Source organism: Rhinopithecus roxellana, chromosome 18 (genome assembly GCF_007565055.1).
Source record: "Rhinopithecus roxellana isolate Shanxi Qingling chromosome 18, ASM756505v1, whole genome shotgun sequence".
Lineage (NCBI taxonomy): Eukaryota > Metazoa > Chordata > Mammalia > Primates > Cercopithecidae > Rhinopithecus > Rhinopithecus roxellana.
In genome coordinates, this window is record NC_044566.1 from 59,307,871 (window position 1) to 59,325,158 (window position 17,288).

Genomic DNA, 17,288 nt, shown 5'->3' on the forward strand with positions numbered 1-17,288 from the left:
GGACGAATAGGTCATTTACCTGAGCTTGAGCTGAGCCAGGCTGGTTAGGGGACCTACATGTGAATGAGAGAGCAAGCTGCTGGCTGAAGAAAGCTTCATTATCCTCCAGCCCCAGGAGCTCCTAGGGGATGGCAGGGAAGGGCATGAGCTCTGTCAGCAGACCACAGGGCTAGAAGGGGGTGTGTACAGTTACCTTCAGCCTCTGCGGGGCCTCTCCAGAGACCTGTTTATTCTGCACTCAGCAAAGGGCAAGAGGATCCTGTCTGAATTTGTTGCTCGTGGACCCAGATTTCAAACATGCTCTACTGCCTCAGCAAAGATTACGCCATAAAAGCTTCTTGGAATTATTGGTTCTCTACTCCCCAAAAGAAAACAGTGATTTAAAGCAGTCTCCTGAGAACCGCTGTTCTTCCCACATGTGCTTATTATCCTGCATCCTGGGCCATTGGTACTGGGCCCAGCCAATGACTGGCCGTATATACATTATGAGACATGCCTAAGGAGGAGAAGCCCAGCAAGCAGATGAGATACAGTTTCTTAAACTAACCATAAATTACTCCATGAAAAGGACCCTTATGTAACACTGAGGCATCCTGATTAGTGTTCTTTTGGCCTTGCAAGTACCTGAATGAAACCACAAAATAGTTAAACAACAATATTGGGAACTCAGTTTCAATAAAAGCTGTTTATTTTTAGCTGAGGATCAAACTCCAAAATAAGTGACCTCTGTGCCAGGCATTCTAGCAGAGCAGAAGTTATCTTTATCTTTAGAGTTTCTTGTAAAGCCTTCTGCTTCATGCTGGCTTAAACTATAGCTTTATGTTTCTTTTTGGTTTTGTTGACATTCACTTATTTGGTGTTGGTGTATTATTTCTACAAAGGACCTAAATGCTTATCTCTCTACAATTCTCCTCCTCCAAAATGCACAGCTAGTCACACTGTATACTTAATGTCAACCAACATTTATTGCGCAGCTACTATGTGTAAGGAACTACGAAAAGGAGACAGGCCTATAATGTCTTCTCAAGAATATTAGAGTCGTGTCTTGGGGACAGATATGGACACAATTCAAGGAAGAATGATTTTTGATGTAATCAGAGGCTTAAGGCAATGTACTATGGAGCACATATTTAAATCCATTTCGAAGAATGGAAAAGCTTCCTGCATGATATGAAACGTGGCCTGGAAACATCAACAGATTTCACTAGAAGGTAAAGTAGGAAACATGCTCAAGATCAAAGGACGTGTGTTTGAAAACACAAAGACTTTAAAGTGTTTAATGGGTTCAAAAATAAATGAGTGAACCTCAGCGTGACTATACCTTAGGGATGGATGGAGAGATCACTGCACTGGGAAACGCGATTGGAAAGGGAGATGGGGGCTAGAAGTTTTTAAGGGTCTTAGATGCTGTTTAATAAATCACATGTAGTTACTGACAAATTATGAGGAAGGTGGCGATTTTCAACTTGTAATTTAGGATGAATATTTTGGTAGAAAGTGCATCAGAGAAGATGCAGTAGCACCATTTATAAGTCCATTGTGATAAACCAACTGTCCATTTATTAAGTATATATTCATTAGATATCTACTGTGTGCTGGCCCCGTTTTAGACTATAGAGACACAGGAATGAACAAAACAGGAAAACAAAGTTTCCTGACTCTTGGAGCTTATGCTGTAGTGGGGAAGACAGAGAGTGAATAGCATAAATAAATGAACTATGTTTATTTTAGTGATAACTGATAAAGAGAAGGAATAAAATAGGGAAAGGGGGTATGGAGGTGAGGGAGAAGGGTTAATTTCTATACATTTTGCAATATATATTCGAGGTAATGAAGGAAGGCCTCTTGGAGAAGGAACTTGAGGGAAGACCTGAAGGCAGGAGGCTTTAGGCAGGGTCTCTAAATGTCTGGAATAAGCCTGTGTCAAGCAGAGGAAAAAGATAGGTAGGGCCAAGGCTCTGATGCCGGGTGAACCTGGGATGCTCACAAGTTGACTGGTAAGTTAGGCAATGTGGGCCGAAGAGGGAAAAGAAGAGAAACAAAGCATGCCTTAGTGACTGTGGGCTTGGGTAATAAAGAACAAGTCAAAGACGACTTAGGTTTTTTTTCCTGGATGGCTTATGTTGACATATTTGGTGTTGAAACAGCTTTTCTTTTGTTTTGTTTTTTGAGATGGAGTCTCAATCTGTTGCCCAGGCTGGAGTGCAGTGGCGTGATCTCGGCTCACTACAACCTACGCCTCCTGGGTTCAAGGGATTCTCCTGCCTTAGCCTGCCAAGTAGCTGGGACTATAGGCATGTGCCACCACGCCCGGCTAATTTTTTTGTATTTTTATTAGAGACAGGGTTCACCATATTAGCCAGGATGGTCTTGATCTCCGGACCTCATGATCCGCCCACCTCGACCTCCCAAAGTGCTGGGATTACAGGCATGAGCCGTCGCACCCGGCCTGAAACAGCTTTTGTAAGATGGTCTTGGTGACCTCATCAAGGAAGAGTGGAAGTCAGCTAAGAGTCAGCAGCCAGGGATTAGGGTTGGGGATTGGAATTCAGTGGCAACGTTTTGGATTAGCTCCTGGGAGGAACAGGAAAGGGATCTAACTAGATACAAATATAAGGACTGACGAGCAGGGTGTTGGCTCTATCATGGCTTGCTGATCCGTCAGGCAAGCGTACATTAGCACTTACTGCGTCAGCAGCAGCACTGTGTCGAATGCTGGGCGGACCGAAGTGGAATCGGCTCTCTGATGGAGAGGAAGGAGAATATTTATAAATATATGAAGTTTGTTCCTTCATCAGGTCTGAGAGAATGAGATAGCATAAATATTTAACTCTGACAATAAACCCACTTGTGATACAAACAAGTTTTATTGGGGTGACTCTTAAAAGGTCCATTACACACACACACACACACACACACACACACAACTCTCTTCCTTTGTCTATAGAGATAACTCAATTAGTACCAAATAGCTATATTCTTCAATAATTAACCCCACCTAAATCTGTCTGTAGAACTGAGTTTTCAACCAGTATGCTTACAGGGTACCTCACGTGGGATAGTGTGCTCTGAATTTGTAATAGGTGTGCTGAAAATATTGACCTCCTCAATCTTAGGCTGGCTGAGCAGGACCTGGGGCGACCAAAGGCTTGGGCTTCCCATAGCCTAGTAGCTTATCCCAGCATGTAGTACAAACACAACGTGTGTGCCATGTGTGAAAAAGGCTGGGAAGCAGGCAGTGTGGCCACTCTGTATTCATTTCCCCAGCACAGTGACCCCAGCCTTTTTTGAATATGCACTCATATCAGTAACAAAATCTTGAGCAGTACTCCCAATATATCTATCTTTATATATTTTATAAGTTATATGCAGTTCTACTATCATTAATATCTCAAGTCATAAAGGCCAAAGTTCATCGATAATTATGTAAATCTCTATTTCAAATTGTCTTCCAGACAATTTTACACTAGTTCAGTTGGCTTCTTGTCTAGTCTAAATCTATGTTCATCATTGTTGCCTTGTAGATGTGACTGTTAATAGGGCCAGTACTAGGAGGAGGGAAATTTCAGCTTCGTCTCTTTCTTATTGGCTACTCGTTGCTGGTAATTAATATTTTCTCCTTGTGGTTCCTCTGCAAGAATCTTTTTAAGTTGCCTCTCCATTTTGTGGGGATTAGTTTGGTTAAAGATAAGCAATGTAGCTCATAGTCTGTCATAGTCTGTCAATAGTCTGTCAATCGAGTCCATGTCGGCTGCTGCACATCATGATGTAGGGCAGTACTGAAAGCAAGCGTGGAGGTAAGATTGCTGGGGTCAATCTTCTCTACTGTATAATCCCCATCCTCCCTCCCAGAAACCACCAGCAGGCTGGCAGCTCCAGTAAGGGCATCTCCTATCATATCCTGACATTCCATACTGTCATAACAATTTATTTCTTTAAAGATATTTATTTTGTTTTTATTTATTTATTTATTATTATTATGATTTTTGAGATGGAGTCTCGCTTCATTGCCCAGGCTGGAGAGTGGTGGCGCAACCTCAGCTCACTTTGTCTCCCAGGTTTCAGGGATTCTTGTGCCTCAGCCTTCTGAGTAGCTGGGATTACAGGCATGCATCACCACACCTGGCTAATTTTTGTTGTCTTAGTAGAGTTGGGGTTTCACCATGTTGGCCAGGCTGGTCTTGAACTCCTGACCTCAAGTGATCCACCCACCTCAGCCTCCCAAAGTGCTGGGATTACAGGCGTGAGCCACCACGCCCAGCCTAATTCTTCAAAAATATTTTAGAATATTTTAATTCAATATTTTAAACACAGATAACATTTCTCATCTAATCATCTGAACCCTGTTTTGGAGACCATTGTTCTTGTGTCCTCTAAGTGTCTGTTACCTCCCTTCTTAACCAAATGGAGAAAGCTTTTAGCTGTTATGTGTGTCCCATCTGCCAACCACAGTACAGATCACCTAATTTCATCCTCACAGCCACCCTTTGAGGGAGAATGATTGTCTCCATTTTACAGATGAAAAAACTGAGGCTCAGAGGGTTTATTAACTTGTCCAGGTTGGCATTGCTTGTAAGAAAGAGAGACAGACTTGAAGCATATGATCTTTCCCATCTTAACTACTGCCTTCCTTCTCTTAGGGCTTGGGGTAATTTCCATTCTTGTGTCTAAAGAACTAAGTCCTGGAAAATAATGAATTTTCAGATCTCAAGACACGCTTTACGATAATACTGTCGTGGGTGCTACGTGTCGGCTTCCTGGCTAAAATTGCAGCATCGTTATGACTGCTTTCTGTCCATGCGGCAAATCTGGTTGCTATGGTATCCTTCACATAGAAAAATATTTGTCAGCTCCAGGTGGCTGGAACACCACACAGGCTTACTGATAGTGAGAATACAAGCAATGATTCAGTGAATTACGGGATAGTCTCCTGAGAGAAAAATGTGGTCCCCGGGGACTTTGATGAAGTAGGCTAGAGATGTTCACTTTGTATTTTTCCCACTCCAAAACTTCAACTTTAGTCAGTTGAGTTACAGACAGAGTGGCTACATCTGCAAAGATGTCAATAACAGGGGATTACTGAAATAGCGTTCCTTCCTGTGGGGGAAGGAATATATTGCATTAAAATAAATGAATGTGTTGACCTAATCAAATTAAATTGCCATATCCAAAGTAGTAGCAGATTAGGCATTTTAATTGTTGGTCATTGATTTAAGTCATCTCCTGAGTCAGAATATATTCTCATTGAATATGGTTACATCCAGATAATGTTTTCTTCCAGTAAGAGGGAAAAAACTAAGGAAAATAAATAAAACACAGTTCACTAGAACCTCATAAAAGTTCTTGCACAAGAAGTGAAGTAGCATGGGAAAATATGAGTTCTTTTACAAAAACAAGTTTTTCCTTGAAGTCACTGGAAGATTGCTGTTCACATAACGTATTGGTATGTGTATATGTTTATACAAGAGGGGGCTGCAGGCCCAGGAAAATGTAAATCAAAGTCTCTATGGTAGCTGTGGTCATTTTAAAAAATGACTAACAGCATATATAACCTCCTTTCAAAAAAACAGTGAGTTGTTCATTTCTGATTTTTTAAAAATCTATTTTCACTTTCTCCAAAGAAACCCCTATCTGAGGGTTGAGAATCATGTTTCTTTTCGTCTTAATTCTTCACTATTTTGAATTTGTTTTATATTCTGCCAAATACAAGCAAAGCATTATAGTATTGAAAAGTTTTCTCTTAAAAAACATGACAAATTATATCTAGTTTATATTAAAGCAATTTCATTCTGTGCTAAATACCTTAAAATATGATGTTTAAACTTACTTTTAAGTCAAAAACAAATGCTGATTAACCTTTTTAAAATATTCTTACCATGAAAGAATCTACATTTACAACATACGTAAATCAGGGATTTTTTTTTTTTTTTTGAGATTCAATCAAAACTTTTTTTAATGAAAACATTAGTCCCCTTAGTAAACTGAATTTCATAGCAGAATGTTTCCATAATGAATATTAACCATCTCTCCTTACTTAAATTATTTACCAAAATTCATTTAATACACAGTTTTAAAGGTGTTTTTGAAGTGAAGTATATTTATGGTTCAAATATCATCATATGAAAATGTGGTATTAGGCATGGCTGTGTTCATTGCCTTCTCCGTGTGACTTTTCTGCTAAGTTTAGTCCATTGAATCTAAGTCCAGATTGAGGCAAGAAGGGCTAGAAGAATATGTATCTACCTAGCAAATACTCTGTCTTTCTTTTTCCCTATGTAAGTGAAATAAGCTCTGACACTCCTTGAGGTCTGTGGGATCATTCTGGACTAGTTTGTAACAGGAAAAAAACAACATGAAAACCTCAGCTTAAAGGGCCTTTTCTTGTTTTGCTTCAGCTTGAAAAGAAAAAAATGCATAATCCTATTACACTTAGTTATCAGCGCCACTTGAAAGCCTGACTGCCTTGATAATCACCATGGAGCCGTGTGCCGTTTAGCTGGTAGAGAGCTAAATTCAATTCATAGTACAGATGACTGGATACACCTCCTCATTTATTTTACTGATCTCTACACTTTCTCCTGTCCTCCAAGTTAAGATCTTTTTTGTTTTGTTTTGTTTTCCTGCTGCAAATACCATGTCACAGCCAACAAAAACACCACAGCAAGGCAGCTCTGAGCAGCACGGCTTTGAGGAAAGGTGGGAGGCTCTGGGGTTCTCTGTGTCTGGGTTTGAATCCTGACACTGTCGCTGGTTGTGTTCACGCCTTCCGACTGTTTTGTCACTGGTTGTGTTCGCGCCTTCCGACTGTTTTGTCGCTGGTTGTGTTCTAAGCGTCCAGTTGCTCATCTCCAAAATGGCAACGGTAATGCCTACCTGAGTGGCACGAGGGTGAGAGAGAATACAGTAAAGAGCCTCGAGCTGTACTCTGTCTGGGTGCTTGTCCAACAACAAACCATTATGTTCTGTTTTCATTGTTACTGTTTCTCACCTCTTAAAAAGCTCTTAAAGACCATTCTGACTGGAAATAGTGTTCCCACCTAGAACCTTCTGCAAGGAGTCAAGATGTTTGATGGTTCAACTTTTCCTTCTCCTTGTAATCATTAACAACTTTCATTTTCATGAAGCCCTGCTGTAGAGATGACCTCCTTTCTTACTCCTCATACTACATGGTGCAGTGGTGAACATGTGTATTTAGTGGCTGATTAAAGTATGAATAAATAAATGAAGAAATTATGTGAGGAATTTGTCCTTTCTTCAGTTGCATTTTTGTTTATAATTTATACCCTCCTTCTTTGAAAAAGATGTTTTAAAAGCTTTGCCATGTTCTCATCCCCACATTCCCATTTAGTTATGAATGAGGGCTAGAATTGGAACAAAAGGCGTGGTTTGAGTTACAGCATCCCATCCGTGACCTTGGGCACCTCATTGAACCTCCCTGATCCTAGTTTCTTCCTCCATAAGATAGGAATGGTAAAACCCTTTTTTTTTTTTTTTTTTTTTTTTTTTTTTTTTTGAGACAGAGTTTCACTCTTGTCCCCCAGGCTGGAGTGCAATGGTACAATCTTGGCTCACTGCAACCTCCGCCTCCTAGGTTCAAGTGATTGTCCTGCCTCAGCCTCCCAAACAGCTGGGATGACAGGCATGCGCCACCACACCCAGCTGATTTTGTAGTTTTAGTAGAGACGGGGTTTCTCCATTTTAGTCAGGCTGGTCTTGAACTCCTGACCTCAGGTGATCCGCCCACCTTAGCCTCCCAAAGTGCTGAGATTACAGGCATGAGCCACTGCGCCCCGCTGGGAATGGTAATACCTTCTTAAAAGCTCTTGTGAGGATCAAGTGAGCCGTTGCACATAAAGCATTTAGCATCACGCCTGACACCTGATATCAGCAATAACAATGCAGATACCTTTAAGCAGAATATTTGAATGGCATATGCATATGAGAATGAGAAAAAGGATTGAATGGCTTTCATGGGTCCTATAAACTTCCCTCATACAACTTATATCAGGGCAAATACTCCTGAATATGCATTTAAAACCCTGCAACATTCTCACAAATTCCACAAATTCAACAAATTCCAATAACAACTGTGGATGATTGTGATTAACTAATTAAGGAATAAGAGAAGGAAAATTGTCGATGTACTGTTTTAGCTTCTAAGTTGCATATTCCCTGTTTAGTAAGTGCTGCAATTAGAGCCAATGTTTATCTCCAAACTACAAAATGCAAAAAGCTCTAGAATTTTTTTTTTTTTTTTTTTTTTTGTCTTTTCAGTAGTAACTATTTCATGAGTTGCCAACAAGTTTTACCATGCCGCTGTGTGCCTAGAACCGGGTCAAGTGCTGTGGGAACTGTCGAAAAACAGACTCCAGCTCACAGACCCCTGTAACCTGATTTCAGAGAAAGCCATCCAAGGCCATGTGCACCAAGGGCCAGACTGCCCGGCTGATTTGAGGCTGGCTGCAGTCTGAAGCCATTTCTCCAGCCATTGTAATAACTGTCTTACAATAACTGACTGCCTTGCAAAATGCAGCTTTATTTATCTCCCAGTATCAGAATCCTGCCTGCCTTCTCATTTTTATTAGAATTGGATTACAAAACAGGGAGAAATCACCACGTTACATTTAAGAATAAAATTGAAAATGAATAATCCATTGAGGCTGATGTCAGGGACAAAGACATTGCTGAGGCTGTGGTCTTGGATGTTTAGCTAGCTGTGTCAGAGACCACGGTATGAAATTTATACACCATTCTGATTAGAGCTCATCCACCGTGCTTTCCTAGCAACAAAGTGTGAGGACAATCTTAACTTTCCTACAATGTTCATGTGGATTTTTTTGGATTCAGTTAGCATGGATGTGGCTTTTGTCTATAATCACATAGCCAGGGACATTGGTGTGTGGTTGACCTTCTCTGGAGTCCTGTGACATTGTTCCGAAGAGACATTAATGTCACTGACTTCAACACAACGTTTCATCTTAGAAATCACAGGATTGTAGAGCATTAAAAGCATTACAAGACTCTAAAAAAGCCCTCATTTTACTGGTGAGAAAATTAAAATCAGATAGGGTAAAGTTTTGTGCCCAAGGTTATACAACTAACTAGCCACATTGTTAATAAATTTTCGGTAATAACAATAGGTGGGGACTGTGACCAACCAAGTATTAAATCAATTTTTTAAAATTAAATAAAAAGCATTCAGAAGTTAGTTAACTTACCATCTAATAATCCATAGTGGGCCGATCATAAAAGCTGCCCCAAGAAAAATACACTTAAAAAGCTGAAAACTGTGACATGACCTTACTTTAGTAATTGTTTATGTCGTAACTTATTAAAATAAACATACCTTGTGAATTGTTTACAAAATCCCAACATCTTTTTGGAAACAAGTATAATGAGGCATTGTAATACTTGGTATTTTGTTTTTATGTTTTTGAATGCTGATATTTTGGAGTTTTTTGGAATGCTGGTATTTTTAAGACTGTGTAATTTATATTGAGTACTTTAATAAACGGGTGTAGTGGCTAGGCACCGTGGCTTACACCTGTAATCCCAGCACTTTGGGAGGCCAAGGCCAGCAGATCACAAGGTCAGGAGTTCGAGACCAGCTTGGCCAACATGGTGAAACTTCATCTCTACTAAAATACAAAAATTAGGCAGGTGTGGTGGTGTGTACCTGTAATCCCAGCTACTCAGGAGGCTGAGGCAGGAGAATTGCTTGAACCCAGGAGGCGGAGGTTGCAGTGAGCCAAGATTGTGCCATTGCACTCCAGCCTGGGTAATAGAGTGAGATTTGGTCTCAAAAAAAAAAAAAAAAAAAAAGAAAGAAGAAAAGAAAAAGAAAAAGAAATGGGTGCAGTATTCCAATAGTATATCATTTATTTTTCATCTCTCGTGGTGGTGGTGCTAAGAATGACATGCTTAAAAACCCTTGGGGTTTTGTTTTCATGACTGTCTCAGTAAATCCTTAAAATATATTTTATTATTTATATTGAGACAGGGTCTTGCTCTGTGACCCTGGCTGGAGTACAGTGATGGGATCATAGCTTACTGCATCTTCTACCTCCCAGGCTCAAATAATCCTCCCACTTCAGCCTCCCGAGTAACTAAAGCCACATCCGGGCTAAATTTTTTTCTTTTTTTTTTTTTTTTTTTGGTAGCGACAGAGCTTCATTGTGTTGCCCAGGCTGGTCTTGAACTTCTGGACTCCAGTGACCCCTGTCTCATTGGCCTTCCAAAGTGCTGGGATTACAGGCGTAAGCCATCACACCCAGCCTGTCCTTAAAACATTTTTAACTAAACCAGATTTAGGATAAAATAAAGCCCAAATTGGTATTCACTAGCCATGATAGACCTTTAGCCAAATATTTAGTCATCAATTAATGTGAACTTCCTGAGTGATTTTAGGGTATCTAGTGTAATGAGAAGCTTGTTTTGTCCCAAAGGGGATCAGGAAGCTAAATTTTAAAATCACATAAATCTAGAGTTAAGTTTGGGATCATCATTTTTATAATAGTATATAAAATGGCTTAGGGTGGGCTGCAGTTGAAAGTAAGATGCTGTTTCAGGTGGTACATTTCAGTCAGTGACTTCTGAACTCCTGCTAGAAACTGGGATCACCCAGGCGAGGACGAACACAGGGAGGGCAGGGGATAGAGGACCATTTTGTACATGGGAGAGTAACTGAGCCAAGCAGGAAACTGTACTTAGATGAACTCGAGAAAGGTGTGGAAGTTTCTGATTAGAGAAATAGCTGTGAACCAGGCCCTGTCCCACAACAAGGGCACCCATATAGAACAGGAAGGGCACACAAACAGGTTCCCTCTTTGTGGGAGGGAGGTTCATATACAGCAGCAAGGTGACCAGCTAAAAGTGTCCAGAAGCACTCCTGCTGGACTATGAAAGTGCCATCAGAAGGACTGGATTTGTTTAGGAACTTTGAAAGGACGACATACCATAGAGTCCCTTCCCTTTCCTCCTGCTTTCCCTCCTTCCTCCTTTTCTCTCTTCCTGCCCTCCTGCTTTTTTCCTGACTTCCTTCCTGCCATTCTCACTTCCTCCTTTCCTTTTTTCTTATCACTGGAAGTTGGTTATATCTAGCCATTAAATACTAGTTTTAAAAGATACAGCCGCTTTGGAGATTCCAACCAAATTATAAACATGCTTTCTATCACCTCTCAAAAAATGCTAAAGTAATAAAAAAAAATCTTTGTAGTTCTTCCTTATGGCTTTATATGAAGCATCAAGCTATTCATGATATTACTTTTAAACAATTAAAAGAAATAAAATAAAACATTTCTAAATGACAAAGGAAAAGCATAAATACAAGGCATGAGAGTCACTGACTTATACCTGACAGACACTAAGTGTCTGCCCTAATAAACAGTAACAATTAGTTTAAAAAGGAAACACCAAATGTTACTTCACAGCTTAAGCCTAGAAAGCAAAGTTAGCCAGAAAATAGTTACAAAATCCTAAGGATTCCGTGGGTTTTGTTATTAAGGCAAAGTGTCTTTTCATTTGTCATTTTCATCAGCTAATCTGACAGATTCTGTATGAAGAAAGCACAGAGCCAGAAAATTGTCCCCACCCGGCCAGTACCTGCTCAGAGGATCTGCCATTAAAGTCTAGATCACCCCAAACTGCTTTTTAAATGCGTTTGCTTTTCTAAAAGTGACGAGCAGTGAAACAAACCTATTCAGTCAATTGAAATAGTTATTTCGGTGAGAAAATGGAATCCTTTTCAAAAGAAGCTGTTTCACTATCTTAGTGTGGTATTGAAAGTTGGATGGTTTCCATGAAAACAAAAATGGACATAAAGGACAAAAGAGTTTGCGAGTGATATTTAGAGTGAAGTTGAGTATGTGTGTGTGGGTGGGTGTGTATGTGTAGCAGCAGATCATCATCAGAAATTTTTCTCAGAATTAACTCTCTGTGTTCATTTCTTTTTTTTGTATGACTCATTCAATATTCACTATTCCCATAAATATTGGCCATACACCTACTCTTTTCCAGGCATATGTGGCCATTGGGGGTTAAAGAAGGCTGAAGTTCCTGTCCCTAAAGTGTTTATCATGGTAACCAACTAAAAGTTTGTTTCCTACTCACACTGGGGGCAGAAGTACTGCTTCACTTCTAGGTCTACTGAAGTTCCGTCACCTCCACATGAACCTTCTAGGTCACCTGAGCACGGAACATCTGCTGTGGCTAGAGAAGGAGAGCTGGTGGCAGGTCACATGGCAGATTCACCCACCTGCCTTTGGCCAGTGCTCTTTCCCGTGGCCCAACAACCAGGAAAGCTAGAATCAGAGTCCACTCAAAAGTCTATCCCATAGTCAGCTGGGTTTTGCCACAACATTATTTAAAGATGCTTCGTTTAGGTTGGGCGCGGTGGCTCATGTCTATAATCCCAGCACTTTGGGAGGGCCGAGGTGGGCAGATCACTTGAGGTCAGGAGTTTGAGACCAGGCTGGCCAACATAGTGAAACCCCATCTCTACTAAAAAATACGAAAATTAGCCGGGTGTGGTGGCACATGCCTGTAATCCCAGCGACTTGAGAGGCTGAGGCACAAGAATCACTTGAACCTGGGAGGTGGAGGTTACAGTGAGCTGAGATCATGCCACTGCACTCCAGCCTGGGTGACAGATCAAGACTCTGTCTCACAAACAAACAAACTAAATAAATAATTAATTGATTGATTTTTTTAAAAAAGATGCTTCATTTAATTTTTTTTTACCATAGTAAAAATATCCTTTTATTAAAAAGTGACCTGGAAAGCTAAGACTCATGCACTACATTTAATTAGTGAATGGTTAGTGACAAATAAAGATAGAAGTCTCAGTAAAATGCACGCCCATCCAAGCCCTTCCTTTTGAACAGGTGTCAGGTTTGCCCAATCAGACTTTTCATAAATGTAAGATTGATGAATTTGCTTTTTATTTCTTTCACTCTCCACTCTTTCTGAAGTTGCAAATAAGTAGTAGAAAGTCCATAAGCAGATACTGGAGGTAAATCAAGTATTAACTAATGCACAGCTCAGATCATGACTATGACAGCAATGATTATCTCCAAAAAATCGGAAGTGGGCAGTTCTCAGCAACTCCTTGTCTGACCCCGATAGAGAGGGACCCTTCCTTCTCTTTCCCTGCCTTCCGGGCAGCCCTCTCCCTCTGTCATTCTCTTCACATCCCCCAGGTCAAGGCTCTTAAACAGAAACGGAAGTTAGGCCACAAGGTTAGAGGACAGGAAGTGACTCAATGATTCCCTGGGGGTCAGGTGTGTGGGTAGTGAGAGAAAGAAGGGAGAGAGAATTCCAGATTAGAAAAGTAGCCCAGATGGGAGAGTGATCAGGGCTGGAATTTCAGAGATGACAATGACATCAGCATTAGTGATACTCCTCCACTCTCCTACACAAGCATTTAAGAACGTTGCTATGAACTACTTCCCACCTATTTTCTTGGCATGCCTAGGAACGCGGGACTTTCTGGCAGATTTAATGGGTAGTTTGGTGGTGTCTAGATTGTGCTAATAGAAGCCATTATACCAAAGAGAATTTAAAAACCTAGAATTTAGTAAACTTAAGGTTTTTTTTTTTTTTTTTTTTTTTTTTTTTTTTTTTGCTGTTTTGAGACTATTAATCTCAAATACTCTAAATTTGCTGATTTCATTATTGTGTTAGGACATAAGTGAGATAATGAAGTGGATAATTAATGATATACTCTTTAGGATGTAAATAAAAACTACACTCCACAGAGAAAAGAAGTACCATAAAGCTTAAAAGAGGTCACGAACCTTAGTACCTGCATTATACAATGAGGGTCGTTTTTGTACCAAGGAAAAGGAAGGGAGTCTCTTGGAATCGTCATCTTTGCTACTTTTAGTCAGCTGTGGAATGTTTTAAAACTGTATTTATGGTCTTAAAGGGCATGTAAGAAAAGATTTGGAAATTTCAAGCAAAAGATTAACCACTGGAATTATGATATAAATCGCACTGTTTCTTTATAAGAGGGGAGTTCTGTTCTCTACTAAAAGACTCTGTTGAGAATGTGAATGAGTGGAACATACCCCACCTTACATTTTAGTCTTCTTTAGGGGTTTGATTCATTAGAAAGTGTGTGGTTCTTTCTGTTCCAAACAGAATCCTTTTCTCTGGGACTTTATTTTGAGACTGTGATACAAATCCTTGGTGTTCCTTTTTAATGGGAATGAAAACAACGAGGAGAGGAAGTGTGGAGGCTTGGAATCTCAGCTGAGGCCTCGCAGGTCACTGGGGAGCAGTGAGGTTCCTCTCCACTGTTAGCAACCGGAAACATGAGAGAGGACGATCATCTGCTGCTTGCTCTGATTTCTTTGAACCTCTATGCTGGAACCCTCCTCAGTTCTCCATGCAAACGTTAACCAAACCCCTTTGTGGTGCTTGGTGCTGTGCTGGCGAGGAGAATGCAAAGACACTGTCTGTGGTGGGAAACAGAAAGGCAGAGTGAACCAGAAATTCCAGCGCCAGGGTAAGTGCTGGATCAGAAGGGCATGTGGGGTACAAAGGATAGACCTTTGTGAACTTTTTACTTGGCCTTGCATGGCCTCAGTGGCAGTGGTCAGGTGGTCTAGAAGGACACGGCGGAGAAGATAGAACTAGAGCTGGGAATCAGAGAGGCAGAAAGGAAAAGAATTGGCTAGTCACGTAAAGCAGAAGAATGTCATTCTAGACAGAGGGAAAAATGCCTATAGGGAACAGAGGATGGGAGTTGGAAGGTCGGTTTTAGGAAACTAAGTTGGTTGGAAGGTCGGTTTTAGGAGTTGTTTAGCTCCATTGCCAACTACTATCAGGGATGTGGGCAGTTGAGACACAGAAGTATATGTCAGGGACCCGTACTGAGCTCAAGAATTTCATAGTGTCCTTGGAAATTTGGATTTTTCTTTGGAGAGATTTGAGAGCCATGGAGAATTCTAAGCAAAGGAGAGAGTGATCAGACTTGGGTTTTGTCTCTGAAGTTATCTTTGCATGATGTTGGTAGCACTCCTAAAAAATGCATACATTGCCTTCAGAACAAAAGATGTCCTGCTATTTTATGGAAATATAGTCAAGAAAGTCTTTATTTTCAAGCACTTTATGTTGCTGAGCAGAGATTCTTCCTTCATCCTGTGATCTTAAGCTTAGCCAACATCAGCCACTGGAGGCCTGTATGTGTGTGTCTCCGTTCTTTAAGGGCTGATACCTGGGTTCACCATAAATGTCTAGAGTGGAGTCAGAATACCTGAACCCCACATTTTCTGACATGCATGGAGGCTGTTGTTGAAAATAAATAGATCATCTCTCTGAAAATGAGATTTCTCTTTTAAATTTATACCTGAGCCTCTTCAACAAGGCAGCATGGCCAAGAGTGTTTAGAAGCTACAGGACAATGCATTTTCTTGGAGCATAGATTTTCTTCAAATTTGAAGGAAAGCTTTGTTGCATTGAAAGAAGTATGGGCGTGTTATATTCCAACTACATATAGGAGGAAATAAATAAATCCATTGGAAGTATCTGTTTATTTTCTTCTGCCATTTGGGTTCATCAGTGGAAATTGTGAAAAAGTATTCATTTCGGTTAATAATAATAGCTCCAATTTTTAAGTGCCTGCTCTGTGTCAAATTACACAATTCATTTTGTTTAACAAATGTGAACATAACATCAACTTCAAATCCCTGTGACAGAGACCAGGATTGCAGCAGTAAACTAAATGCTCTTCCTTGTTCTGGAGTTTCTCACATCCTTACAATGACTCTGAAGAGTATATATAATGTGCACATTTTGCAATGAAGAAACTGAGGCTTTGAGATGCAATGAAACTTGCTCAGGGATGCATAGAGTAAACTCACACTCAGCCAGCTCCCCATGGCCACCTTCCTCTCTGAAAGACTTTTTAAAATTCCAACTTACTGTCTCTTTCCCCTTATCTGTTCCCACCTTTACTTTATCCACTAGGGACATCTATATCTTTCACCTAGGTCTGCCTAGTTTTCTTTCTCTGAAAATCAACAATGGCCATCAACCATCAGCAGCAGCAGCAGCCATGCCCATATACAAACTTATTTGTATCTTCCTTCTTAACAACAGCCACAGCAACCCCAACCACCACAGACCTGTCCCTGCTGTTTTCAAATTCACTGAGCTCACGCTGTAACTCTAAAAGAGACACCAGTCACCGTTATATCTAACAGGACAAGTAAGAATTCAAGATGGCCAGAGGTCATAGAGTGGAGGTGGCTATAAGTATCAAAGGAAAGGTTTGTTGGAGGAGGTGTCCAACAGGCTACATCTTCAGGAAGGAGAAGTTAAAAGTAGAGAGAAAGGCCTTATAGGCAGGCCTGACTAGTTCAGTGACCCCCAAAACTCATCCCGTTACATCACACATATTTCCTCTGCTCCTGAGAACCAGAATAATCATAGCTGAATGTGGTTACATTTCATGGGAAGGGAGGCATTACTGAACTGTAATTAAAAGCACCCCCACATCTCCTGTTCCCCAGGAATGCCATCTTGGACTGGCTGGATGATTCCCTTGGAGGTGTGAATGGGGTAGCCTGGGGGAACTGGGTTTCCTCCAGGGCATATTCAGGGAGATTTTGCATGGTCCTGACTGGATCAGGCCTCATTCCTACTCATAAGGTGACCTAATCCTTTGCTCATCACCGGAACTGCCCTCCTTCTCCCAAGTTCCTCCAAATTGGAGATGACTCCCCTCACGAAATCTGACTTCCCAGCACTATTCCAAACCCACATTTGGAAGACTTCCAAGCTTCATGAGATTTCTTATTATTGATTAAGGCTGGGGTCTGGCACTCAGTCCAACCACAGCCCCAGCAACAGTAGCATCAGGCTTCTCACATAGAGTGGAACAGAAAGCTATGAAAGCCTGGCATATGCCCTTTGGCCTCTTTACATCAGACCAGGAGAGAAAAAAGAGAGCAGGAGAGCTTTTTCAGGGGGCAGAAGTTTCCTTTGCAAAAGATCTTTGACCAGCAGCAACGTGCAAGTCCTTTGCAGGGAATAAATCAACATTCTACAGTCCACTCTGCCTTGAGATTTATGCAGAGCAAGAAAGTCACTCTCAGCTTCTCCTTAATTCAGCATGTCTTGAGCACATGCTGAGCCCCCAGCACTCTGCTCGGCACCAGTGATACAAAGAGTAAATAAGGCAACCTAATGTAAATGACGAGCAAATGGGTGCAGGACACCAACATGGCACATGTATACATATGTAACAAACCTGCACGTTGTGCATATGTACCCTAGAACTTAAA

General features: G+C 40.9%; 1 protein-coding gene across 7 annotated transcripts in view; it reads left to right on the forward strand.

Moving 5' to 3' along the window:
* The window catches only part of STARD13 (StAR related lipid transfer domain containing 13), a 346,341-nt gene that overhangs the window by 245,263 nt on the left and 83,790 nt on the right, over positions 1 to 17,288 (forward strand). For 2 of the 7 annotated variants that reach the window (XM_030922315.1, XM_010367052.2), the window contains exon 1: positions 14,294 to 14,506. The exons of the other annotated variants lie outside the window; for them this stretch is intronic. In XM_030922315.1, coding sequence (XP_030778175.1) covers positions 14,362 to 14,506 — 145 coding nt within the window. In that variant the 5' untranslated portion in view covers positions 14,294 to 14,361. Of the gene's footprint in view, positions 1 to 14,293; positions 14,507 to 17,288 lie in introns of those variants that run through there. 7 annotated transcript variants of the gene reach the window in all.